Below are 25,285 nucleotides of genomic sequence, written 5' to 3'. Positions count from 1 at the left end.
CCCAGGGGGGTCATCCCAGGTCCTCCAGCAGCCGCAGCTCAGGGCCCTGCTGAAGATAAGCAAGCTCTAGCAGAGACACTGCTCACTGGAGGCATCCCGGTCCCAGCCAGAAATTACTCCAGACAGGCAAAGTGCTTTTTAGGAGCACTTTATTAATAGACATGGATAACAAACCGCTGGTAACAAATGCAAAAAGCCCTTGGACTAAAGGGCTGTTTGCCCAGGCAATATTCCCACTGAGTTCAGCAGCCATTAGTCGCAGCGGGAGGCACCAGGAGCGGCTCTCGCTGTCAGGAGAGCTGAGATCTTACATCAAAGTATGAAAATAAATGCCTGATCTATTTACCTTAGTAAAGGTGCACCTTCTGTACCTTGCCAGCTACACCCCACCATGCAGCCACCAGGTTCCTGCAAGTGATGCTCTAGTCCTACAGAACAGCCTGGAGATGTGGTTGGTGTTTGGTCACTGCTCCAGTGAGCAGCGCAGATGTCTGGCCCTTGCCCTATGATTCCTCAATATTCCTTCTCAAACAATTGTTTGTGTTTCAGATATGCTGTTCTGTGCAGACATGATTAAGCTGTTTAGGGTGAATGATGTTGCCAATGAGGATAACCTCTCGGAAGGTTAATTAATCATTTGTAAACCGACCTTTGGATGCATACATTATTCATGAGTACTCCTGAACTAACAGGATAGATCATTTCCAGCCAGTGGGCTTTGTGGAGAAGTCCTTGGTAATTCCATAGCTGAGGGTGAGTGCTGAGGTGCAGGGAGGGCAATGCCTCCAGGCACCATCTCCATGCGAGGTGCCTGTGCTTTGCCCATTGCTCAGAGCAGAGCCCTGCTTTAGGCTGGACCACAGCCTGACAGCAGCTTTTCTTCCCCACCTGCATCTTTCTTCCTTGAAGCCTGACTGACCTTAAACTATCTTGAAGACTCCTCTCCAGGAGCTTGACATTTAAAAGTGCAGTGACAGAAAATAACTTCTAAAAAATACGTGTAACTTATTTATCAGCACTAGTAGAGGGAAAGACGAATTTAAATGAAGGCATACATATACATTGTGCTGCTCAATCATGACTTTTCGTTGTTGCTGTGTGGTAGCACTGTTTCTCCTCGAGTTGAGCTGCTCAGTGCATTACAGCAGCGTGTGAGGCTTCTCCCCATCTTCCAACCCTGGGCTGGCTGAAGAGGAGCAGGGTTGAGGGGAGAAAGGAGCCCTCGGTCAGCCCATGGCCAGCGAAATAACTGCACAAGGCTTCAGTCTCGGGGGAGCTGAGGAGCTAATTTAACATTTCCCAAGCACCAAAAGTCAAAGGAAGGAAACAACAAGCCAGCATTTATTGAGAAAACACCCTGTGGATCATTCCTTATCAGACTGCTTAGAGGATGGGGGGAGAGGGGGGAAGAGAGAGAGGAAAAAGAATAAGGAAACAAGAGACTAACATTGCACAAATCGGTGAGCTCAGCACCAGGGTAACTGCTTGTGTACCTGCAGGGAAAAGCCTGTGCATCCCATCCCACGCCTGCCAGCCCCTGCCCAGACACCCTGCTCCCACCCCACGCAGCAGAGCCATGGGGGAGTCTCCCGAACGTGAAGCGTTCATGTATCTTTAATTATTGTTGCAGCCACGTAAATCCATGCTGAATTAAAATTCATGATGGTTCTAGGGTACAAGTGCAAACAATTTGTTCGGTAAACTTTGCTCTAATTGGCATTCTGAAAATTTCCTGTTAATCAAGCCCCTTGGGCTCAGTTTACCAGTGTAGTTCTGCCTGCGAATGTCAGCGCTCGGAGGGTGCATGCATGTACGCCGACTTTAAGGGTCTTTATATGATATTAACTCATACACCTTGTCCTCACATTAATTTGCAAGTAATTTTTTAACAACCTTCCGTGGCCTTGCCTTTTATCTTGCTGCTTCATTACTTGCGGCAAGCGAGCGAGCGGAAGAGCCTTTGTAAAACTCAAAATTACATTCAAAACCGTCTCAGATCTGAATGCATCTGAAACTCCTCCCGGCGGGAGCCGTGTTTCCAGTGGCACTTGACTCCAAATGGCCATGGGGGAGAAGTGAAGGAATTCAGACCAGCACAGCAAATGTCAGTTGTGTGGGTGGTGTCACTGTACGGAGACTCCAGCCAAACCCACCTCAACACAGGGCTCTGCAGGTGGGGAATGCTGTCGTTCTCCTGAGCTGACAGTATGAATATAACCTGGAGAGTCAAGGTGTTAGCAGACCTGAGTTTGTCATCTCAGTACTGACATGCATGGAGAATGCTCCCAGGAGGCGTTAAGGTGTAAGGGGTGGGCTGCTGCAGATCACCACTTCCTATGTGCCACCCTGTCCAATTCTGGATCTGTTCTCCAAGCAGTCTCTGCTGCGGCCCCCACTTGGTCCCACCTGGGGGTCCCACCACCAGAAGTATCTGGGAGTTTTCCAGTGGCCCCCTTTCCGTTCTGCAGCCCTATCAGGCTCGTCCTTAATTCACATCCCAAAAGGAAAAGCTACCTGAGCATCTCTTCCCCCCAGCACAATCACACAGGAGAATGGAAATAACAAAATAATGAGTGTCTGACAGATCAGGGAAGCTGTGGAGAAGCTCTCTTGGATGGAAATATGCTGTAAGGAAATGCAGAACTGGCAGTTCCCTGAAGAGACTAGAGATGGTGCACAACAGCAAACTGCTCCCTTGTGAAAGCAGATAAGAAGCATAATTAGATGGCATTACAGCAGCATCAGGGTCTAGAAGCTGGAAAGAAATTGTATAGAAAGTGGAAGCAGGCATGTGCTGGGGGGAGAATATGGGAAGAATACAGGCTCACAGCATGCAAGCAGCTAGGGCTGCATGCTCGAGGTTTCAGGGGAAGCCAGCAAGGGTCTGCAAATGCATTAGCTGCAAAACGAGAGCAGCAAGACCTGAAGGTGCAGAACTATCTGGGGAAGGACAGAGCTTTGACCAGCTGTTCAAAGCAGGAATTTGCCCCCTCTCCCTCGTTTCAGGCTTCAAAAAAAAGGTTAATTGTGAACAAAGCTTAACAGAACCACCTTTGAAGGGAACGGTGGAGAAGGCCAACAAAAAGAAAGAAGTGTAAATCCATTTGGATTTATCAGATGTATTCAGAATGAGAAGATCTGATAAGATGCACCCAGGAACACTGAACTCTCAGTGATTATCTTCAAAATTTATGAAGGCAGAGAGGTCCCTGGAGATGAGAGAAGCACCTTTCTTTATAGTGGAGACTTTAAGAAAATTTGGAATGATCAACTCAATCTCAATTCTCTTCAAGAGGTTAGAAGAAAGTATTAAAGGAGCAACTTGTAAGATGTAAAATGATGAATAAAATCAAAGAACACGGGTTTGTCGAGAGCCAGTCATGTCAACCCAATTTAATTTCCCTCTTTGATATGGCAACAAGCAGACATGATGATGGGGAAGCAGAAAACGCAGATGTGAGGCCTTTTGCATTTCCCCGTGGGACAGCTTCAATAAAGCTGAGAAAATGCCCTGTAAAACCATTCAGAGCTCAATGGCACAGCAACCACTCTCCAAGAGGAGGGATCAAGAGGAGAGGAGGTTTCTCCTGCTTCAACCATCACTCTTGGGAAAGGACAATTGCCCTTCCTCTCCATACAGCCAATGGGCCACGCTTCTCCAACTTGGCATCCCTGTCGTGTGGCCACATCCACAGCTTTGCCCAAGTAAAATCGAGATTAAACCTTTTTATGCTGATTTCCAGTATCTCATGTTCCTTTACCCTTAATTTCCCCATTGTGTCCCCATCTCCACACATATTCAAGTAGACATGATTTGATGCAGCATTATCCCCACATTAACCCGAGGAACTGACACTGATCCAAGAAGATGCTTTCAGTGGAGCTTTGGACCCTCCATCCACCTTGAGAACAGAGCAAATCCCAGCAACCTGCAAAGCGTGAATGCGAGCGTGGAGGCTTTGCCACTCTGTTCCAGACAGATGGATGGATGTGGGCCCTTGCAAGCCATGATCAAGGGACTTGGTGAGCTGTAGCACAGCTGCTGGAGAAATGCAGGAACAGAAGCTTTTGATACAGTTTCAAACAATATGTAATTATCAGGTAGCTGAAAATTAGCCCATCTGTGCCTCGGGAAAAGACAATGAGAAGTTGTGTGTTACTAATGGCTGAAAAGAGCTGGCAAGACAAAACAGGAAATCTTCAGTAAACTTTTCTTGAAGGTAATATAATTACACGATGTAATCCCCAAATCTCACAACTTTTTGGTGGCTTTTGATAAAGCTTATGAGGTCTTCATCCTTCTTTCATTTTCATCTCCTCATTGAAGCCAGCACGGTTGCTGGCATTTTACACCGTGCCAGCCGTCTGCCTGGGCTACCTTCAGCAGCAGATGTGGGTGACATAAACTGCCTTTGCAACAGAACAGCTAACAACCTCTATCAGGTTTTCCTCAAGCAGATTGTAAATATCCGCATGCCTTTGCCACAGCTTCTCTATCTGAAATCAAAGCACACGAACTTATAATACTGTTTTTGAACAAAATTTCTATGCTGATAGAGTTGGAGGGTCAGAGTCCAACCCTCTGATCCGGGTCAAAGCACACAGCGAGCATCAGCACAGTTTAGATTTAGATCCCTTTTTGTTTTCTCTGCTTTTGGTCGTTGCTGATCCAGCATGCAAAAAAAAAGGGGGGGGGGGGAAAAGAAAGAAAAGGAGCATGCTATTTTTTTTTATTGAAGTGCCCCGAGGATCCAGTGATAAGGTCTTTGGGGGTCAGGGAAGCAAAACTGGAATGGCATAAAACTCATGCAAATAGCCTGGGCAGGGTAAATAGCTCATGATTTTTTTATTCATACTTTTGTCTGCGGAATAACTGGGAGCAAATTGCTTTTTCCTCTCCCGGTTCAAATTATTCAGAGACTTTTTCTGCTGATTTTTGCTATTCTCCCTTTTGCAAGCGTTTGCTCTCGAAGATGGCCCGCTTAGCTCTGAATGGAAAGCAAATGTTGCCTTCACCTTCAGTGAACTTTGAAGCAATTGATTTTACCGGCATAAAAGAAAAGCTGAGAAGCGACCGCTCGTGGCTTTTGTATGGGATGGGTTTTGCCATTTCACAACTGTCTGCTCATGAGGAAGCAGACGTTGCAGAAGAGAGATGACAGCTGCTCTTCCATCTCATCCCAGCTCAGCCAACAGCCCCATCCCCTTCTGCAGGTGGGATGAACCCCTGCGCCATCAGCACCTCGCCAGCCACCAGGCTTTGAACACCTCGTTATAGGGGAGGATTCCTGCAGAAATAATTCTCGCTGGCTTTTGTCTGATAATCTGAGGTCAAGGAAACAAACTGCTTCCTCTCTGCTCTCTCCAGCACTGCGGCGAGAAATGCAGCCAAGCTCCGGCATTGAGAATAAAGGCAGAGTTGGCACAAACACAGGAGCTTCTTAAATGAGTTTGCCATTAGCCGGAAGGGCTGCAAATTGAAGCGAAGATAAGCCCCTTAGCATTTCCCTTCTTTAATCCAAGCCTCATAAAAGCGGAGATGTGTTCCTATTCAGTGGGCTTTATACAGAGGCAGGTATTTCATTTACCCAAAAACCCCTGGATCGGATAAATTATTAATGTTATTTATAAAGGCAATTCTGCCATTCAGCAACTTCTTTTGGATCCCTACGCTTAATCTCGCTGCTTAGCATAAGATACACTCCAGTTAAAAGGCAAAATCACATTCCTTTACAAGGCCTGCAAAATAACGGAGTGCTGAGGTGCCTGAAAAAGGGTTGTAGTTTAAATACCGCTTTAAAGACTAATACATTTATCAGTGGCAAACACAAGCACTAACTTGTGCTTGCTTGCATCCTCCCTGCGTGCTGGCTGGGGCCTCATTCGCACTCACTGAGAGCCGTCAGAGCTGCTCAGAGCAGCGGAGATGCAAAGCACGCTTGTGCTAATACGAGCCTTCCTAAGGCAGCTTGGTGGTTGGGTGAGCCAGCAAGGTTCCCTGTCCTCTCCTGGTCTGTGTCCTGCATTGTGCTCCCAGACACCCAGCTAAGATCAGCTGATGGAGTCAGGATGCTCCAAGACCACAAAATGGGTCATAGAGGACCCTGGGGGAGTCACCACGCCACAGGGGCATCACAGATCTCAGCCCCAGGGAAGCCAGCGTGGTGTATCACCATGAAGAGCAAGGGAAGAATCAGGAGGAGCTGGGAGTGCTGAGGCTCAGCTGGCATCACATCTTCAGCTGCAATCTGGGGCGCAGTGCAGCGGTTCCCATAGCAGAGTGCTGGCACTGAAAGGTGGAGCAGCACCACTCCAGCAAAAGGGAGAAAATGGGTATTTCAGGGCAAATGCTGAGGAAGAGGAGACTCAGCATCACTGAAATCAGATGTGCTCAGTCCTCTAGGATAACAACAACAGCTCCTTGTTCTCACGTCAGAATTACACACGGAATTAACTAAAACATGATATTCTGATAGCTTTCAGATGGGAAACATTCACAACTGATGTGTGGGGAAAGTGTATTTGCAAAGCATTAGACCTGAGCTACATGACCCAGCAGGGACACAGTGAGCAGAGCCCGACACCAGGAGGGGCCTCAGAAAGAAGCAGCAATGGCAGCTGAACAAATCCAGCACACAGAAAGAATCCTGGATATTCTTCCTTAGCAGGTAGTTTTGAATTAGCTTAGGGAAGACAATGCATCCTAACATGCATCTTTCCGAGACAGAGGTGGGGGATCAAGAAATGGAGGCTGCAGCAAAGTGGCATCAGTGGGAATTTTCGCTAGAAGTGGTAAAAAGCAGAAGGAACACACCAAATCTGGCACCGTGTTTGGACAGCTCGCATGTCTGACGCAAGTAGCATTTAGAAATGCTACTCGAAATGTCAGAGGCCTCTTGGTGTAACAGGGACGTTCTCTCTAACCCATTTGCCCCCAGAAAACAGGGATGGCTGCAGAGGGGCCGTGGACGGAGCATCCCTCAGCAGGGAAACCCAAAGGACACTCATCCCCTGGCTCCTGTGGGCAACACTCAGCCCCACATGCATCCTGGTTACAGCCACAGTAACTATGAGCTGCGAGCCATCCTCTGAATCTGAGGGCAGTGCATGTGTCATATGGAAGGTGCTGCCTGCGAGCTGCAAAGAGGTTTGGAAAATTCCTCGTTAAACGTTTTCTCCATGCAGTACGTGTGATCCCCAAATCCTTTTTTCAGCATTTTCCTCTCCAACGCCTGCAAATACAGTTTAATTGAACAGCCAGCGCCGGCTGATGTTTCGTTTCACCACAATTTGAACCAAGGCAAAGTAGTTTTGTTTCCTGAACTTGCTCCACCTTTTCTCAGCGGGGTTACAACAGCAGCACGTATCGCTCACGGGTGGTGGTGCCTCTGGGGAAGAAGGGCTCAGGGGGATTTGGGATGTGTGTTCTCTCTTGGGCTGGATGCTGAGGACAAGCGATGGCTGGTGGGTGGCAGCGTGGTTTGCCTTTGATCAGCTGTGAGCAGGGGGGGCTCCCGTGGCTGTGCTTGGAGCTGGAGATGCCGAAGCTATCGGTACCACAGAGTGCTTTTATGTCAGGGGAGAATGAAAAACACAACTTATTATAAAGATTGTAAGTTTGTTCAAGGAGCTGGAATGAAATATTTAAACACAGCACCGCGGTATTTTATTCTCACAAAAAAACGCTGTAATGCCACTTGCAAATCAGAAATGTTTTAAAGTTTGCTTTGAAATAGCAGCATCTTTATGCAGCCATGAGGGGTTTTGTTGTTGGTTTGGTTCTGGGGGGGGGGGGGTTTGAGGGGGTTGTTTTGGGTTTTTTTCCTAGGAATGGGAAGAAAAGAGCTGAAATATTGACCATTTCCTCACAGATGAGATGTCTGCTTTTCAGTCTGTTCTGGTGAGTCTGTTTGGAGCCATCATTCCCAGCTGGAGCAGAGAGAATCAGCCTCAAGAGCAGCCTATGTTGTTGCATCCAGCGTTCAAATGATATTATCTTTGTTTCTTAGGCTGACGACAAGACATTTAGGTTGCAGAGCTCCAGTGGGCATTAGAGCTGCTCTGAAGGGCTTACATGATTTGAAGAAAATGTCATAAAAGAAATACAAGTTCTTGTCTAAAAACACAGATGTCCTACTTTTTTCTTATTATTGGGGCAGTTTTCACTTTCTTTAGGTGCAGCCGATTTGTTTGCAGTTTTTAATTTCCCTTTTTATATATTAGATGTTGTTAAATACAGGAACTCAACCTGTTTGAAGCTCTCTTTAAGTCTCAGCTACTTTCTTATGCATCTCCTGGCTGCTCCCAAGCACTGCACAGCTCCAGCCAGAGCTACCCAAGCTCCTGAGCTCCTGGGTCCAGGCCATGTTTGGACTGCACTCAGATTCAGTCAACATAAATTCAGATGCTGAATTCAAATGTTTAATGTCCAATTCAGATGCAACACCGGAGGTTCAAAGTGTTATTAGGAAAGGGTTATTCTATAATGGTAACCAAAGTATACTCGAATTCATTATCTTTGCAGGATGAAAAAGCCTGAAATCCCCTAAGATGGTGACTGACTTAAAGGAGCCCTTCTGAATTGTGTACAGTTTGTTCATAGGGTTTTTAATACAAAATTCAAAGAACCACAGAGATAGAATGTTGGCAAGAAGCATAAACACTGCTTAAAAATAACATACGAAAGTGTCAGAAGAAATGTATATCACTTATCCAAAGCATCGAGGATCAGAAATAGCTGATATGGTCGAAACGAGAGGCAGAGTATGCTAACAAAAATCCTTCCGAACTGAAATGGGTCTAAACAGACAGCGCAGGCAAGGATGTGTCTTGGCCAGTTAAATGCACAGTGATAATGTCAGGGCAGTGAAAGATTTGAAGGCACAAAAGATGGCTTCCTCCATTCCCCCCATTGCTTCACTGGCTCACTCATGTTTGGGGCTCTGCTTTCCTGACTGTGGCCTCTCTTGCTTCTTCTCTCCGAGCCCACCCGTGCACACTGATCTCCAAGGCACATAAAGCTGGCTGCGATACCACCTACCCTAAAAGCATATCGTGACACAGTTCCCACCTTACAGGTGGAACAGCACTGAAAACCTGCACACATCTGGTGGCACGTTAGATGATGCTTTTGGCTCGGTGCCTTACTCCCTCACCTGCTTCTGGCTGCTGCAAACGGGGAAGCAAAACTCCCGTGATCACCGTGCAGGTGATTAGAGGAAATTGCATTGCTGAAGCGCTCGGTGGCTGCAGCCCTGCTTCAGCTCTCATCTTGCCTGCTGGTAAGCTGCCAGCGAGAGGGAAGTGTAGGCATAAAATGAATAGCAGAAGAGATTGCAGGTAATTATGTTTCTTAAGCTGTTAACAGGATTGGCCATTTGATAAATGAGAGGATTTGGTAATGTTTTGTCACTGACAAGCCATTGTAAGATCAGAGTAGAAACAGGAATGTTTCTCTTCCATAGCACGAACGAGAGGGGAATTCTCCTGGGACACTTAAACTGTGAAATTTAGCTGAAACCTGGATGCCAGAGCAGGGGGGAGAAAGGACAGACACAGGGCAGCTCTTATGCATGTCACTCCTTTGGTTCTGGGGCTCCTCCAGAGCCCACTTTGGTGTCCCCAGAGTCTTTTGTCCTTTTATGGTGCCATCCACATCCCCACATGTAGTTTCCAGGATGCTCCCATGGATGCAGCCCTCTGCTTTGACCCCTTAGAGTCCTCCATCCCACTTGGCATGGATCCTGCTTTCATTGCAGACCCTGACACTGGAGGGCAGAGAAGGAGATAAGGAAAGAACAAATCCAGCTCCCTCAAACCGATCTCTTCTACTGCTTCTCCTCAGAGTTTCACCAGGGCTGCCTCTGCCAGCCAGGACACCCTCCTTGCAGAATCGGAGCCTGAGGCAGCCCCTGCCCATGTGTGGCACAACAGGAAGAGTGGAACACCCCTCCCCCTCGAAAAAATCTCCATTTCAGCTTTTCATCTCTTTGCTTTACCTGGTTCTTAGCAGCTACAGCCAGATTACTGGTATTGTTTGGGTTTCCCTGCAGTTATCAGCAGGGAAGGGTTGCTGCTAGAAGCTGTGCCCCTCGTATATCATTTTTCCAGCAGAGTGCAAGCAGAGCTGGAGGAGACACAGTCCCTGCTTCAGTCCTGACAGCAGTCTGGAGCAAGGGTTGGGTGCCCGAGGAAGGATGAGATGGGAAGCAATTAAGCTTCCTTCCTTTCTTTCCAGCATGTCCTACACTGGACAGGCAATAACAGAAATTCAGGAAGACAAAAGAGATGTGCACCCTGCCTCAGTTTCTTCCCAGAGACTGGAGAAGCAGCCCCCTGCCCATTGTATTTGCATGGGGAAGAAGCTTTCCTGCCCTTGCTTGGCTGCAGCTCCCAGCAGGCACTGGCAACCTGCACCTGAGGAGGTAAGTGCACGTTTGGGTAATGTAGGTAGCAGAAGACACAAATAAGTTCTGGCAGTTTTACATCTCAGCTCTTCCCAACAGCAAAGCGGTGATTCAGCCTAAACAGCTGGATTGGAGAGGAAGATAAGACATGTGTTGATGCCAGCTGCAATAGCTGGTAGCAGCATCCCGGAGGAACACATTGCTGGTAGTTCTATACCAGTGCCAGCTCCCTGAGTATCCTGCCCACAAGTCAAACTGCAATTGGTTGATTTCTGTAACCAACTGTAAACGCCCCCTGTCACGGGGGGATTCCCTTTGAGGAAATAGAGTTGGCCTGTTAATGCACTCTAATATCCAGAGTCCACTAATATCCACTAATATCCACTTTAAGAACAGTGATCTCCAAAGAGACTGGGTTATGTGGAAGCAGAAAGTCTTCAGCTGTCCTTGCACAACCCATTGGGGCTGGGGAGCAAGGTCTGGCAACCTCAGCCACCCTGGTGGGGTTTTGCTCTGTTGTGGTAGCTTGTCTGGTGGGGTCTGGCCCCCACTGTCCATCTTGGTGCTTAAGACTCATCTCATTATTAAAGAAAATCTTCTTGGAGACCTCTCATTAAGGCTTCCAAATAAGGAACTCTTTAGAAAAGTCTTCTCTTTAAGAGCAAGGAGACGAGATTTCAGTGCAGAGATGAGCTTGGTCCGACCAGAGCAGATGAGGTTGTCCGAGTTGTTCCGGAGGCTCAGTTATGTGAGTAATGTGGGCACAAAAAGAGCCACACAGGTTTCCTGCTATCACACAACTCAGTCCCTGCAGTAGCTGCTGCTTAACTTCCAATTAAGCTGGCAGGGCCTATGTCCTTCCAGATGCCCTGTTGTCCTTCCCCCTAAAAAATGCCATCTACCAGCTATTTAACTGCAGTGTTTATGAAGCACATTGCAGCAAAGGCTGGAGTTCTGCAGGGGCTGTGCTTGTTGGGGTCTTGATAAAATGGAGTACAGCACCAGCTGGGCTGAAGGGAGCATTGGTGAAGGAGAAGCAGCCCCTTCTAGCACTGCAAAGAATCAGGAGCTGTTGCATCAGGACAAGTACGGCTTTGGGCTGCCCTCTTTTAGCTCCACAAACACAGCCATGAGCTTTTCCTGATGGAGAAGCTGCTGGGAAAGCTGGGGATCAGGAGCAAGGCAAGGTCTGCTTCTGTGATATGTTAGCAAGGATTAAGCAGAACGTGCACCAAACCAAAAGTCACCTTGTCTCAGTCGTGGTTTGCTCCACCTAATGGTTCCAAGAGCAAAACCAACCCAGCACGATGCTCTCATTCCTGCTCAGCATTTCCTATGGCGCGGCTCCCCAGTGAGGGCTGCAGGGAGCAGAACAAGCCGGCAAACACTGGCCCCTCCTCGAGGTGTAAATGAAGGCAAAATCCAGTTCTTCCTACTTCAAATAGGGTCTCTAAAAAACAAGATCACTAACTCCTTGCAGCTCCAGCTGAAGTCTAAAATGGTGGCCCCAAGCGGCTGGTGGAAGGGCGAAAAAGCAGAGTGAAAGAAGAAGAAAAAGAGAAGAAAGAAGAAAAAGAGGTGAAAAAGCAGTTATTCTTAGCAGTGAGTATCTAGGAAAAGAAAATATGAGTTTAACCAAAAAACCAAATAGCAGGATAGGCACTCCCAGCTCTTCCATTACAACCAGTAGCACTCAGACTCCTGCTTTCATCCAAGTACAGGCAGGCATGAAGATGTGCTCAGTGGGTTTCTGACCCTCTGCTCCAGCAGCCAAGGCTTCACATCTCAGACACCCAGCAGGGGCTGGTGCTACACGCACGGATGGACCAGGCAAAAGCTCTCCCAGAGCTCACCCAGAAGTACAGCACATCCACAGGTGCACAGCTGCTATCAGGTAGGCTGCAGTTCAAGCATTGATATACCTGCTTTTGTGGTGCATTTAGGAAAGGAAGATGGTTTGCCAGCCTGCTCCTGGGGCAGATGGACAAGATGAGGCTTCCCATAGGGCTGACCCACAGTGGCAGCCTTTGCCATTTATAGAGCCCTGAAAGCCATGGGAACTAGAATAACCAGAAAAAGCTTTTATCTACAGCGAAGAGCATCTGACAGTGGAAGACTGAGCCAGCTGCTGCTTTTTGTCCCAGCCAGCCCAGTGAGACATGCCCACATGCAACCCCAGCATACAGTTCAGAAGCCAAATGCCCTGTCCAAGCAGCCTCAACTCAGCAGTTAATCCCAGCAGAGGGCAGCCCTCCTGCAGCCCTTACATCCCTGCAGGAGAGGTGCCAGGCCTGCTGAGTGTTCCTCCCAGTCACCGGGAAAGAAAAAGTCTTCATCCCAGATTTAACTGTGCTAGCAGCAACAAATCCCCTCCAGGTTTTTCATGGATCTTCTGGGATCAGCTGACCCAGCAATAGTGGGATGCTCGTGCCCATAGAGCCTCCTTGAGGTTTAGCATTGTTCACTCATCACTTTGGGGCACTTTTCCAACATCTCCTGCTGTGCCCACATCCTCCATTGCTCCTTACATCATCACGACTGTGCTCTTTGCCTCACAGGGGCTACTGCTGCTTCATTGAGGAAAAACAGCACCAACTGCACTGAAAGAAAAGCTCTTCTTCAGTAAATGAAGGCAGAATCAGACCCATATGGGCATCTCCAACATCCCAAGTCCCAGGCCAAGTTCCTATCTGCAAACTCCAACCCAGCGAATGCTGGCTATGAACTGGCTTACTGCTGGGAGGAGTCTGGGATTCCAGCAGCTCACCAAATGCCCTGCCTGGCAGCTGAATGAATGCAAAAGCACAAAATGCTGCTCTCTATCTATTTAGCACCACCCAAGATTGTTAGCAAACACAGTCACTAGGCACCAAACACATCACTGCCCCCAGCCAAACAGTCCCTGGTAGCAGTGGGCAGCTGGGAAGCCTCAGCAATGGGCACATCCCCTGCCAGTGACAACTCTGAGCTCACAAGGCCATCAGAACAACCCAGTTCTATAAGTTTATAAGTTAATCTAGTTTGGTGTTGGCAACCTTCAGCCTCTTTCAGTTATCCTTGCGGTGCTGTTTAAACATCTGAGCTGCCTTGCTTGGAAAGTGGTTCGTTCAAGACTGCAGTGTGAACACTTCTCCCTGGGAGGACCTGTGAGTAACCTTCATACGCTGATCTATTCATACATCTTTTCAGCTGCTGTCTGCTTTAAGCTCCTTATAGTTGCCATTTAAAAAAAGCACTGAAATAAAGGAAGGTTGCTGAATGCTGACAAAGAAAACAGGGTGCTGGTCAAAATATGTATTAAATTTCAAGTAACTTTTCCACTCCCTGAACCCCTCCACGTGGTTTTCAGTACTAAACCAGATGCTCTGTTGGGCTTCTGACACCCCTTCTCAGGTCTCTGTGTACATCTTGGTTCTTTGGAGTCTATCAGCCCAGTGGAATATGGAACATACACAGGGAGGCTCTGCAAGTACCTGCACCAATGTGTGGGGCAATTCAGCTCCCCTGACCACATCAGAACAGCAGCACAGGGAGGTATTTAGAGACACAGCACGAATCAGCCCAGTCAAAACATACAGCTTTTCCTTCTGTGCTCTCTGAGTTTGGCATATTCTCACTCCTCCATGATAATAATGTGAGGCTATCTATCTGTAAGAAGAGCTGTGAGGCTCCACTGCTTGCTAGCAACCACAAACCCCGCGTGACAGACGAACCGCAAAATAATATGGAGGTTTTTTGTGTGCAGAAAGAAGTAGCCCTGGCAAACACTGCTGAAAGCAGCAGCCAAGCCTCCCTGCTGAAGGAAGGCTCAGAAAGGCAGCACGCCCACCACACCAGCTCTCTTCCAAACACCAGCCCCACTCTTCAGCTGAGTCTAGGAAGGACAGGATGACCCTTGTCTTTGGTACCCATTGCTTGACAGAATAACTGAGACTTTCTAGTTAATGTAGGGGAAGGAGTTTTGCAACAACTCGAAGGAAGCGACATGAATATGCACCAAATATAGTTGAAACCTGCTGTCTATTGAAATGGCTCATTAATACCGCGCAGACAAAGCAAATGAGTGATGCTTACTGCAGAGTTACCAGCGAACGTATCTGTGCTCAGATTATTGAAGCAGTGCAGAATATTTCACCCCATATGGTTTGCCTGAAGAGGCTGTTTCAGATAATGGTTCTCATGTTGTTTCCATTGAATTTCAATATTCCCCAGAAGACGCTCACTGGAGCACTCCAGAGCAGCCCTGTGTCATTCGGTGCCGCGTGAACTGGCAGAATGCTGGGTACTTACAATTAAAAGTGGATTACAGCAAAAATAATCATGAGGTTCAGATTCGAAAGGAGGAGGCATTAAATGTTTTCACTGGAATCAGGTTAGTAAACCTGGCTTTCAACGGGATTGTTAAATGAAAAGTGTCACTCACAGAATAATTTTATGTACATGGATAAAATTAATCAAAAGCACTGGATGAAAACTAGCAGAAGATTAAGTATCTGCAAAATATGCCCAGGCACCACAGATCTCTTGGCAGCAAGGATGGGAAGGAAGGAGTGGGACTCACGCTCCATCTGCTGCTAATGAAAATGAAGAGATACAGCGGTGAGAGTGCAAGACGAAGGTTCAGCACAGGAAAGCCCCTCAGACTGAAAGTGGTGCAATGGTTGTTATGAGAAAAGAGAGCCACTGGGCTCTAAGGTACAAAGAACACACAGATAATACCCACACAGACAAACCCAATGGCCGCACACCCTGCTTTCATGGTACCGCCTTGTCACCTGCTGGGGGTGCTGTAGAAAAAACTTACCGAGATAAATTCGTATTCTCAGCCTGGGTAATTTGCTGGATTTCCACTTGATAGCTTGTGGTTGCAGGAACAACTATTTCTCCATACATTCTACGTGCTCCTATCTGCACTGCTTCTGAGCTCTGCCAGCCAGCACTGGCTCCTCTGCTGTGTATTGCAGGTAAAATCCTGCTCCTGCCTGAAGCCAGGATGGTGCTTGTTGTTGGACAAGGTCTCTGTGGAATACATCGCTCAACACTGGCAAGTCTCAGCAGAACACACATAGACTAACACAATGAGACTCGTGACATGTCAGATTTCAAAGGGAAAAAAGAAATGCACATCTCTCACCAGGGTCATTCCTTTGCTATATTGCAAGCCCTCGCTTCAAATATTAAAAGACTCCAGCTTGTCAGAAGTGTTCTATATGGGATCGCTATTGGGGAGGTCATATATACATGTATTCATATGCACACAGTATCAAATATATATGACAGAGATAAGCGTATGTATGTGAACACTGGGGAAATGGTGTGTTATTCCCAGCTCTTTGGGCATTTTACTTGGCTCTTTAAAAAAAATCAAGCAAAAATTAATAGACTGTCAGACACTCAGCATGTAATCTTAAAACAATTGACTCGCCTGGTTAACGTTTGTTAGTCATAGCAGCAAACAAACAAACACCGAAATGTCAAACACCAGTACTGCAGATAACTTGTTGTAAATCAATAGCCAGGAAAACTCCTGACCTACATGAACAGAAGCATGAAACAAAGAAACCTCAGAATAAAATCCATGGCTGACAGAGCTTAGTACAAGAAAGTTGTGTTTGCAAAAGAAACCCTAGCAACAGCACAGGGTCACTGCTCGGTGCGGGCAGTGGAATTGTGAAGGATTATGCAGAAAATGCAGAAGTGTTCAAACAGACTTTTATTCAGTATTTGGAAAGAAGGATGATTTGCTTTCATTGCTTGAAGATGATGAAATACTTTCCAGTCTATTAGTAACTGAGAAAGATGTTAGAATCTATCAGCAATGAACGTTTTTAAATCAGCAGGCTCAGAAGCTCCGCAATAGTTGGCAGAGAAGCTCCCGGGTCCACTAACACTGAATGTTAATAGCAGCAGATCTGTAAATGCCCAACTTATAAAATCTGTTAAATGAGAAGGGAAGCAAAGGGAATCAATGAACCATCAGAGGAAAGAGCAACCGTGGGTCAAAGCAAGGGAGGGTTTTTTTCCATTCCATCTATCGCGAGGACTGTCAGGGGTAATGCACAGTCCAGTTCTCCTAATGAACTGAAGCCACCACGGTCGCTGGGCTCATTGAACCCGACAGCTCCGAGGTACCGAGTTGTCACCTGGCAGTCACACAAACCAAAGTCTTCTCCTTGAGGGCACACAGAAGCACAGGGAACCAGCCCACAGGACTGCAGTGCTGTGATGCAGCTCTCAGAGACAGGAGCCCCACCTCTCCCAAACTGCAGCAGCATCCTCGTGTCTTTGCTGGCTCCAAGCACCTGCAAGAGAACAGGCTTGGTTAGCTCCACCTGCTTTATAATGAGGGGCACTGAGAAGTGAACTATATCAGCATATACTCCACACTGCTATGCAAGCTCACTCAAATAACTGAATGGGGCTAGAAGGCATTATTAGGGAGAAACCATCCCTGCCTCAGGACAGCACTAAAATACATTGCACGTGTCCAGCTGTGCACAAATGGTTCTCTTTGGAGTTTATGTATGTTTTCAGAGCACACGAAGAAAGGTGTGGCACTGAACAAACTAGTGCAAGTCGAACAGTGGAAGCTGTAATTCACTCTGTTTGATCTCCCGTTTAATGTAATGAGGCTTCGCTGGAAAAATAAGAGCAAAAGGAAGATTAATCAAAATCCTATGTGAATTTATTTATGGATCACAAAAAATGTTTCTAGAATATCCAAGACATAGTCGAGGGATAAAGTTAGATGAAGTTAGGATTTATCTCGATTACCTAACCTGGCATTAAAATCCTTTCCACTGATCAGCAAACAGAGGGATAAAAAGATTTCAGAGACATTATGTAGGTCTGGAATAATTCCCAGTACGAATTCCTATAAGAAGAGGAATTGTGGGAGGAATACAAATATTAATCAGAAGAAAAGGTTCTAAATTGGGAAACGGTTCTGGCAACGAGACAAAAATCTAAGTCATTAGTGTAACAACCTCTAATCCCTATCAGTGCAGCCAGTCTCGGGGCAGAGATAGACGTGAAATGGCTTTCTCTAGAAACATTTCGGTTTTGATTAATTCTAGCGTTCGGTGTGTGGATGTAACAAATATGTTGTGAAACGTATCGTGACAAAACAGAGACATTGGGCTGAACAATCCAAAGCCACGAAGAAAACTCATTTTCTAGGAAACGGAGGAAGAAATGTTAAAGCTGCTTTCCTCTTAACTCAATGCAAAAAATTCCCCGGTGCCCAACTCCTTACAACAACTTGCCCCAGAAAAGCAGCCTATCTAATTAAGTCCAGAACCATGATGCTGTTTTTGACCCTGATTTCCACTGGCAACACCCCGACAGGCACCGAAATACCTTATTAATTTTTATTTTTTTTCTAGGGATAGCAGTTCTGATTTGTTAAAAAAGAAATGAGTAAATATTTTCTAGGTCAAGAGAAAAAAATAATACTAAACAACAAGAAATGTTATGAGGAGTCCTGCGGTCACAGCATTCAAACAGCGTATCAGGCAGTAAGCTCAAAGTCCTGCCCTGGTGACAAGCGCTCATGTAAAGCTGATCATCCCCATCCAGAGACTGCGGAACATACATATGCATACCAAAGCTCACAGATTACTCAGAGCGCTCTCTTTTTTGCATGTAATTACAAATCTTTTCCTTTCAGAGGCTGTGCCAGCATAAGAAGCTCCCGTGACAGCCCCACAGTTGTGACAGTACATCAGTATTGGGACAGAAGGGGGAAGGAACTCCTTACGTCACATATTGGCAATAGAAGCACTGCTCCTGTAATCACGGTCTTTGTTAGAGGTATGCAATAAAGCAGGAATTCCATGCTGGAGTGGGACACTTGAGTGCTCTTCTACCAGACATGTGGACATGAGGCTCCAGCCCTTCTGTGAGAGGATGCTTCACACTGAATCACCATCAGCATCTCCCACCACCAAACCTTCCATGTTCTTATAGAAAGCGTCACTTTGAGCAAAAGACTTGAAAAAGATCCCCACGTTACTAATTGATTTTACCAGGGGCAGCTTGGTGTGCTTTACACCAAAGGATACAAAAGTCACCATCAAATTTAGCCCCCTTTAAGAGTTTCCAATTCCCATTTTATCATGGACTTCTTATGAAGTGTATTTTAAAGACAGCTGCATTAAATTCCACTTTTGCTTTTAAGCAGTGCTACCAATCTAATTAAGTCACCATCTTCCAAGCTCACACTGTAGACAAGCAACACTGTTTTCCAGAGGACTTTAAGTCCTTCTGAGCTCCGTGGAGCCAAGTTCAGATGTGCCTAAGCACAACAGAAAATACCTGCACCCATTTAAGAGCCAGGTGGAAATACCCCCGGGATGGCCAGCCGAGCAACTCAAAATGGAAACAAGGTGTTTTCTTCTCCTGCAGCACAAAATGAATCATGAAAATACATCCAAACAAACTGGAAAATGAAAGCAGGATTAAAAGAGGGATGTTTGGAAGCACACCACACAGCTTTATTCTAAACTAAACTTATCTGCAGTAGTAGCCATGCTCATATTTTAGTACAACCAGGGTTTTGCTTCCCCGTATCAGAAAGCTGGAGATGTTCTCCAGCTTTACTCTGCAGTCCTGCATATCTTGTTGGCTACTCCTCTGAGGCATCCAATCAACCTGACCACATTCATTCGTTATTGATTGCATTCGGGATCTCATCTGCAACTTCAGTGACGACGGGAAAACCCAAGGAGTCTGGAATGAGCAAGATAAGCTCAGCTGAATGTGGCTGTTAGCAATTCAAGTCTTCAAAAACCACAGGAGCATTACTCTAGTAAAGACCAGAAGCAGTATCTGAATTCCAGTACTTAAATCTTGAGCCCCAGGTAGGAGCAACTAGCTGGAAGCCCTGGGAAGTACAGAGCTGCTGGTGGCTTGCAGCATTCCCTTCATTCATTCAACTCCAAAGTGCTGAAGACCATGAACTATGAACACTGCCTCTCGTTCCCATGTTCTGGACATAACTAGTGGCTAGTTCTATGTCCATCATTACTCTACCTTAATATTTAAAACTCCTATACTGGATTTCAAGCAGTACTTTCCTTTTTCCCTCCCTTTTTCCCTCCTTCCCTCCAAGCCTAGGCTGGGGAATACCACGCTTTCTGTTCCTGAGATCCAAACCATGGATGCCCCTTCATGGCATTCAGTGACCTCAGGAATTGATGCTGGTGGAGTGCAGACCATTTTCTCACTCTCTGTTCTGGCCTGGAAATTGCCCTTGTTGTCCTACTCTGCATCCTCAGCGTCCATCCCATTTACCTCTACCTGCAATAGGAAGGTCGGGGCCTCTATTGCTTTTGACAGTTGAATGAGCCTTCATAATTCTGTTTGGCAGGACACCATCTTCCCATCAGCCTTCCAGAAGTTTTTAATTAATTTATACTTTTTGACCTACACAACAGCCTCTGGCGGTAAGTTCTACAATTTAATAATACGTTATATGAGAATGTATGACTTCTTTTTGTTTTAGACCTGATGCCCAATAATTTTGTGGGACAGCCTTTACTTCTATTCTGAAAAAATAACAGCCATCCCTTCGTCATTATTTTCTAGGTAGGAATTTTCAACATCTCTGTACCAGGTCTAACAATTTTCTCCGTCCGGACATGAAAACCATTCCACCTTTCTCATATACTCTCTGTGGGTGGAATTCAGATTAAAACACTTCGACTTCGTGGTGGAGTTAAGGTATCTACCTCACAGATTGACACCTACAGATAGAAGCCTAAATTTAGGTGTCTAGATCTCTGAGCTAAATAACTCCCACCCATCATTTTTAGTTCTATCTTTTATGCGACAGGATGAACAGAAGTGCACGTATTAATCAATATGTGGGTTTGTCAAACATTTACGTAGTGACATAATCATATAATCATGTTTTTCTTCTCCTTTTTTCTTTTTCAACATTCTCTGTCATTCAGTTTGAATTTTTGATTGCTGCTGGTCATTACATCAGTGCTTTCAGAGTGCTATCCTACAGTCACTCTATTTCTGAGTGATAATAACTTCATGTTCAATCCATAACTGAATAAGTAGAAAATGTGATTTAATATGTATATTCCCAGAGAAACTACTTTGCATTTATTAGCATTGACTTTCACATGCCACTTCTGACACAGTCACTCACTATCATGAGATCCACCTTCCTCTCTTGGCGGGGTTAGATGTGACTTTCTCAGTTAATTTTGCGTCATCCACAAACCTTGCCAGTACATTATTGAAAAGCACAGGTCCTAACTCTTAATAGTTGTGTGACCAAATCATGATGATCCTTTCAGTAGGAACATTGATGTTTTCTCCCACTTTTTGTCCTATTTTTTCTCTGTCTTATTTACCTACAGGAGGACACCGTTTTTTTTTTTTATCCCAGCATAACTGCTTTAAGAGCCTTTGCAGGAAGACTTATTGACATTTGTTTGGGAGTCCTTACACACTATATCAACTAGATCAGCCTTACCTACAAGCGTGTTGACATCTTCAAAGAGTTCAAATAGATTTATGAGACACGGTCTCCTTCTGCAAGAACTGTAATGACTTTTTCCAAATAAATCACATTTATGAAACCGTCTACTGGTTCTCTTCTTTATTATTGCAGTTTTTACCCACTTATTCAGTTTGGAAGTGAGATCTCCTGATCTATGGTTTTTCACATTAGTCCTGGAGTCCTTTTTCCTCAAGGCTGAAGACACATTTGCCACTTCCCATTCTTCTTGAAGTGTGGTCAACTTAAATGACACTTTTCATGCTACATTTAGCTTTCTCTTAATCTAGTGTTTGAGGTCTTTCAGAACTCTTGATTGAGCATCATCTTATCTTGGTGCCTTCTTACTGTTCGTCTTATTGATTTGTTCCAAAATGTCCTCTACTGAAACTTCATTTAGGGACAATTCCTCATACCCTCCACTGCTTCACCACTAATGTACCCCCTTTCCATCCTTCCTCTATTATTTGTTCCATATTAGAGCTTTCCACCTTTCTGCCAAGTTTCCGAGGCATTTATTATATCAATAACTTCCTTTAAAATCAGACATTCTTGTTCACCTCTTTTAGGCTTCAGACTTGCAGCATTTGTATTTCTATATTTTTTATTGATCTAGTTGCCCATTTTTCACAGGGCCTGCTTAGCCTGAACTTTAATTGCTGAGACAATTCTTTGCAATTTCCTTACTCAATACTATTGATTTCAGTTCTTTGCATTTTTCTAAATTACAAGAATTTGCTTATTTCTCTTGAAGAGGAGCTGCCATCTTGAACCACGTTTTGCTGCTTAGTTGGTGAGTTTCCACAAATCTCAACTATAAAAATATCTCATTGTTTCAGAAAGTTAAAACCTTGCAATCTAGTTCCACGTTGATTTATATAGCTTATCTCTCTTGTAAAAGCTACCTCACCAACAACTGAAAATCTGCTTGTCTGGTACTGGGACAATTTATAACACCATGTTCCACTTTCACAATTTCTTTTCCCACTCATTCCTCTGTCATTGGTATCCGCATGATTCACAACTCTAACACTAAATGTGGATACAGAGATCCAGAAAAGTCCTCAGCAGCACTGCAGAAAAGGAAACTTCCCCCCAGATTTTAATAATGCATTTTGGTTACATTTCCCAGAATGCGACTCTTGTGTTTAACTTCTGATTTTCTCTAATTCTTGTATCTTGCCATGATATGCTTCAGCCTCAGTCAGCAGTGTCTTTTTTTATATACTTGGATATTCATTTGCTCTTTTGGCACATTCGAGTCTTTTTATTTCATATTCTTGATCTTGATTAAAATTTTGACCCTGACCTTCAAAGTGCATCTTGGGGTATCCACAAATCTTGTGACTGAGTTCTTTGTTAAACCATACAAGCCATTAATTAACATACTGAGTAGAACTGGGCCCAGGACACACCCTAGCCAGGCATCAGTCAAAATAACTTCTCAGTCTGACAGTGCACCATTGCCACCCACATGACAGTAACATCACGTATCTTCTAAAGGATGAACCTGAAGCTGTGAACTGCATCCTGCCTCCCAGGACAATTGACTTGGCCATAATTTCTCTTACTCTTTTCCAAATCCAGACCTGCAGAAAGGAGGGCTGCCCACTGGATGGACTATTTCGAGTTCACTGAAAGCCCACTTATGGCCTCTGATCATGGCAGTATGTGGATCTATCTGCACATATGCCATAAATCTCATTGCCCCAGGAAGCACTGGCTCTTCTATGCTTTCACAATACAGTTATGTGTTAGGAGAAGGGCTGCAACATATGGTCTCTCCCTTATACAGAAAGAAGGTAAGTGTCTCACCCAGCCAGAAATACTGGGCACACTGATATAGACCATATTTCTTTAGTCTGCTTCCGAGGGAATAATGTGGAACAGTTTCAAAAGCTTTCCTAAAGCAAAATATGTCCCATCTGCTGCCTCCTCTTCATCTACTAGACATTATTTTCTCAAAGAAGAAAATTACAGTGAGATTGCATGATTTATTCTTGGTAAATCTGTGGTGGGCTTTTTTGTGTTTGGGTTTTTTTTGGTTTTTTTGTTTTTCTTAAACCTTCTATTTGCCCTCAATTGATCGTGTATTTGATTTTTTTTTTCAGACTCATTTCCATGAAGGGTGGTCTCTCCTTCCCTGATTTTCATTCCTCCAAAAGTTCACTGTTTGCCCTTGTACACTGCTCAGTGATCTTACCTGCCCTTCCAGGAACTTCCAGGACAGTCACTAACGCTTCAGTAATTGCTTCAGCCACTGTTTCACCCAGAGCAGTTTGAGGCCAGAGCTTCTGATCTGGAAGAGCAAAGATAGAACAAATACAAGGCACAAAAACAGTGTAAAAGGACATAAGCGGGTAGGCCAAGCCCAGATTAGTTGCTCTTATCTCCCCTTTGAGGAGGCTCAGGCTCCTCTCACAATAGGCACTTTAGAAGAGCACAGCATAGCAGGAAGCTGCCTCCCAGCTGAGGAAAAGCAAGCTGACAGCTCCAGGAAGGCTGTATCTCAAAATACATTTATAGTGAAGAACTTTTGGTCTACTGTGCTGATGGGAATTTAAATACCAGGAGCAACGGTAGCTGTGGATGTGATGACAGAGATTTGCAGACTTGTAGGCAGAACATGAAGGGGTCTTTTATGAGACACCTATGTGGATGCTAGAAAATGCTAGGGAGGAGCATGAGGTCCTACCACATGTCACAGATTTTAAAGGGAAATGTAAGCGAAGGATCCTGGAAGGCAAAGTCAATCTGCTGGCTAGAAGATTTAGCCCTAGGGTACTGTTGACAGTTTCTCCAAAACCCCTCCAGTTACACACACAACTCCAATTAGGCAGAGGAGAAGAAGATGCTATCCGGAGGTGACGGTCTCCATCAAAAGTCAAAAGTGAAATCAGACTTTTCACAAGGAAAACGTATATGATGTGTTTAATTAAGTGGGAGCTGGGGGAAATCTGTCATGAGCTAAAGCAAACATTACTAAGAGTTGGTAAAATAAAAATGCTCTGTGTATCCAGCTAGTTCAGAGGAAAAGCTCAGCACAGAGATGAAAACAATTCATACATGAAACTGTATTATATCAAGACGACATCAGACCAAGAAGTTAAACAAACCCAAATTAAGAACTGTTAATGTGTGTATATAAAGCAAAAGTAAGGTTTTAAAAAAGCTGTATTGACCCAGATAACAAAATCAGATCTCAACACAGCAAAAAAAGTAAAACACAATGACGAGGCTGATGGTGTACCATAGTGCGCAGTCACAAGCAAGAGGAAAGAATATAGGTCCTAAGAGTGAGATCATTTTTATGTATTTTTAAAACATTCAAAAGAATTTATTAAGACTAAAATTTGTACTGGAAAAGAGGATTCTGGCTGTACTGGCTGAGCCGTAAGGATGTAAGTATATGAGTGGAGTTATCGGTCACCAGTGAAGTAAGAGTAAGTGTTGGATGCTGACAGGTGAAATACTAAAGATGGGGACCTCTATTATTCATAAATAAATTGAGGTAATGGCACAAAGGAATAAAAGGGTGGAGATCCAATATACAGAAACACAGTACAACTGCTTTTCAGAACTATTAGATCCTGAACATTCGGGAAGACAGGCTTAAACATTATGCAAGATACCAAAGGAGTATTTTCAAGAAGAAGTAGTCAATGGACCAACAGAGAATATGGGCGGCTCTTATAGAACAGAAAATCATGTCTTGCAGTGTAATGGTGATGACTTACGAGGTCTTAATGGACAAGGAGCTAACCACCAATGCTCAGGGTTACAGCGAGATAAAATGGCAGAAGTCATTAGAAATGAGGAATCCGTTCAACCTCTGGGTACGGCACCACTGAAACTACCAGTATATCTAATTCTGATGTTCACATTTAAAGCTGTTGAAAGATTAGTTTGGGGGCAGAAAAGAGCCATAAGAAGTGTATGAGAAGAGCATGTAACCGAGAAACTTAAACAGCTCAATTGTGGGGTGATTCGATAACTACCTTCACAAGGGGAAAATATCAACCAGCACTTTTTAATCTAGCAGAGACATAAGAAAGACCAAGGGCTGAAAAATGGAAGTGATTCAAACCAGAAATGAAACACACATTTTTTAACAGTAGTGATGATTAAATTTGGGAGCAAACTACCACCTGAAGTGATGGATTTTGCAACTCTTGACATCTGGAACATATGTTCCTGTGAAAAGTTCAAGTTTTGATAAATAAGAATATCTTTTTCCTTAAAAAAAAAGCAAACAAAAAAAACCTATTTTGTTAGCAAATTCCTAGCCGATATTTGGGTTACTTCTCTACATTAAAAGGATAGTAGATGAGCCAGAGAAATTGCTCTGTGCATTGAAAGTTGG

General features: G+C 44.8%; 1 protein-coding gene, 1 long non-coding RNA gene and 1 pseudogene across 20 annotated transcripts in view; 1 reads left to right on the top strand and 2 right to left on the bottom strand.

Moving 5' to 3' along the window:
- Window positions 1–8,751: 8,751 nt before the first annotated feature.
- LOC146757938 (uncharacterized) lies at window positions 8,752–13,387 on the bottom strand (annotated as a pseudogene).
- A 64-nt stretch (window positions 13,388–13,451) lies between these two features.
- The window catches only part of LOC107320419 (uncharacterized), a 20,640-nt gene continuing 8,806 nt past the window's right edge, over window positions 13,452–25,285 (top strand). Inside the window, exons 1-2 of one of the 2 annotated variants that reach the window (XR_014935684.1) lie at window positions 13,462–13,552; window positions 19,777–19,852. This is a non-coding gene — a long non-coding RNA (uncharacterized LOC107320419). Of the gene's footprint in view, window positions 13,553–19,776; window positions 19,853–25,285 lie in introns of both variants that reach the window. The other variant, XR_014935683.1, reaches the window with a different exon arrangement.
- The window catches only part of LOC107320418 (uncharacterized), a 25,857-nt gene continuing 16,676 nt past the window's right edge, over window positions 16,105–25,285 (bottom strand). For all 18 annotated transcript variants that reach the window (XR_014935681.1, XR_014935682.1, XR_014935677.1 and 15 more), the window contains 2 exons: window positions 23,126–23,221; window positions 16,105–16,708 (listed from right to left, as the gene is read on the bottom strand). Coding sequence is in view for 7 of the 18 variants with exons in the window: in XM_085519322.1 (XP_085375448.1) it covers window positions 16,641–16,708; window positions 23,126–23,221 (164 nt within the window). In the remaining 11 variants the exon portion in view is untranslated. The remainder of the gene's footprint in view (window positions 16,709–23,125; window positions 23,222–25,285) is intronic.

This window comes from Coturnix japonica, chromosome 18 (genome assembly GCF_054131305.1).
Source record: "Coturnix japonica strain WE chromosome 18, WE-NBRP24, whole genome shotgun sequence".
Taxonomy (NCBI): domain Eukaryota; kingdom Metazoa; phylum Chordata; class Aves; order Galliformes; family Phasianidae; genus Coturnix; species Coturnix japonica.
The sequence above is the reverse complement of the archived record's forward strand: the minus strand, read 5'-3'. Positions and strand labels throughout refer to the sequence as shown.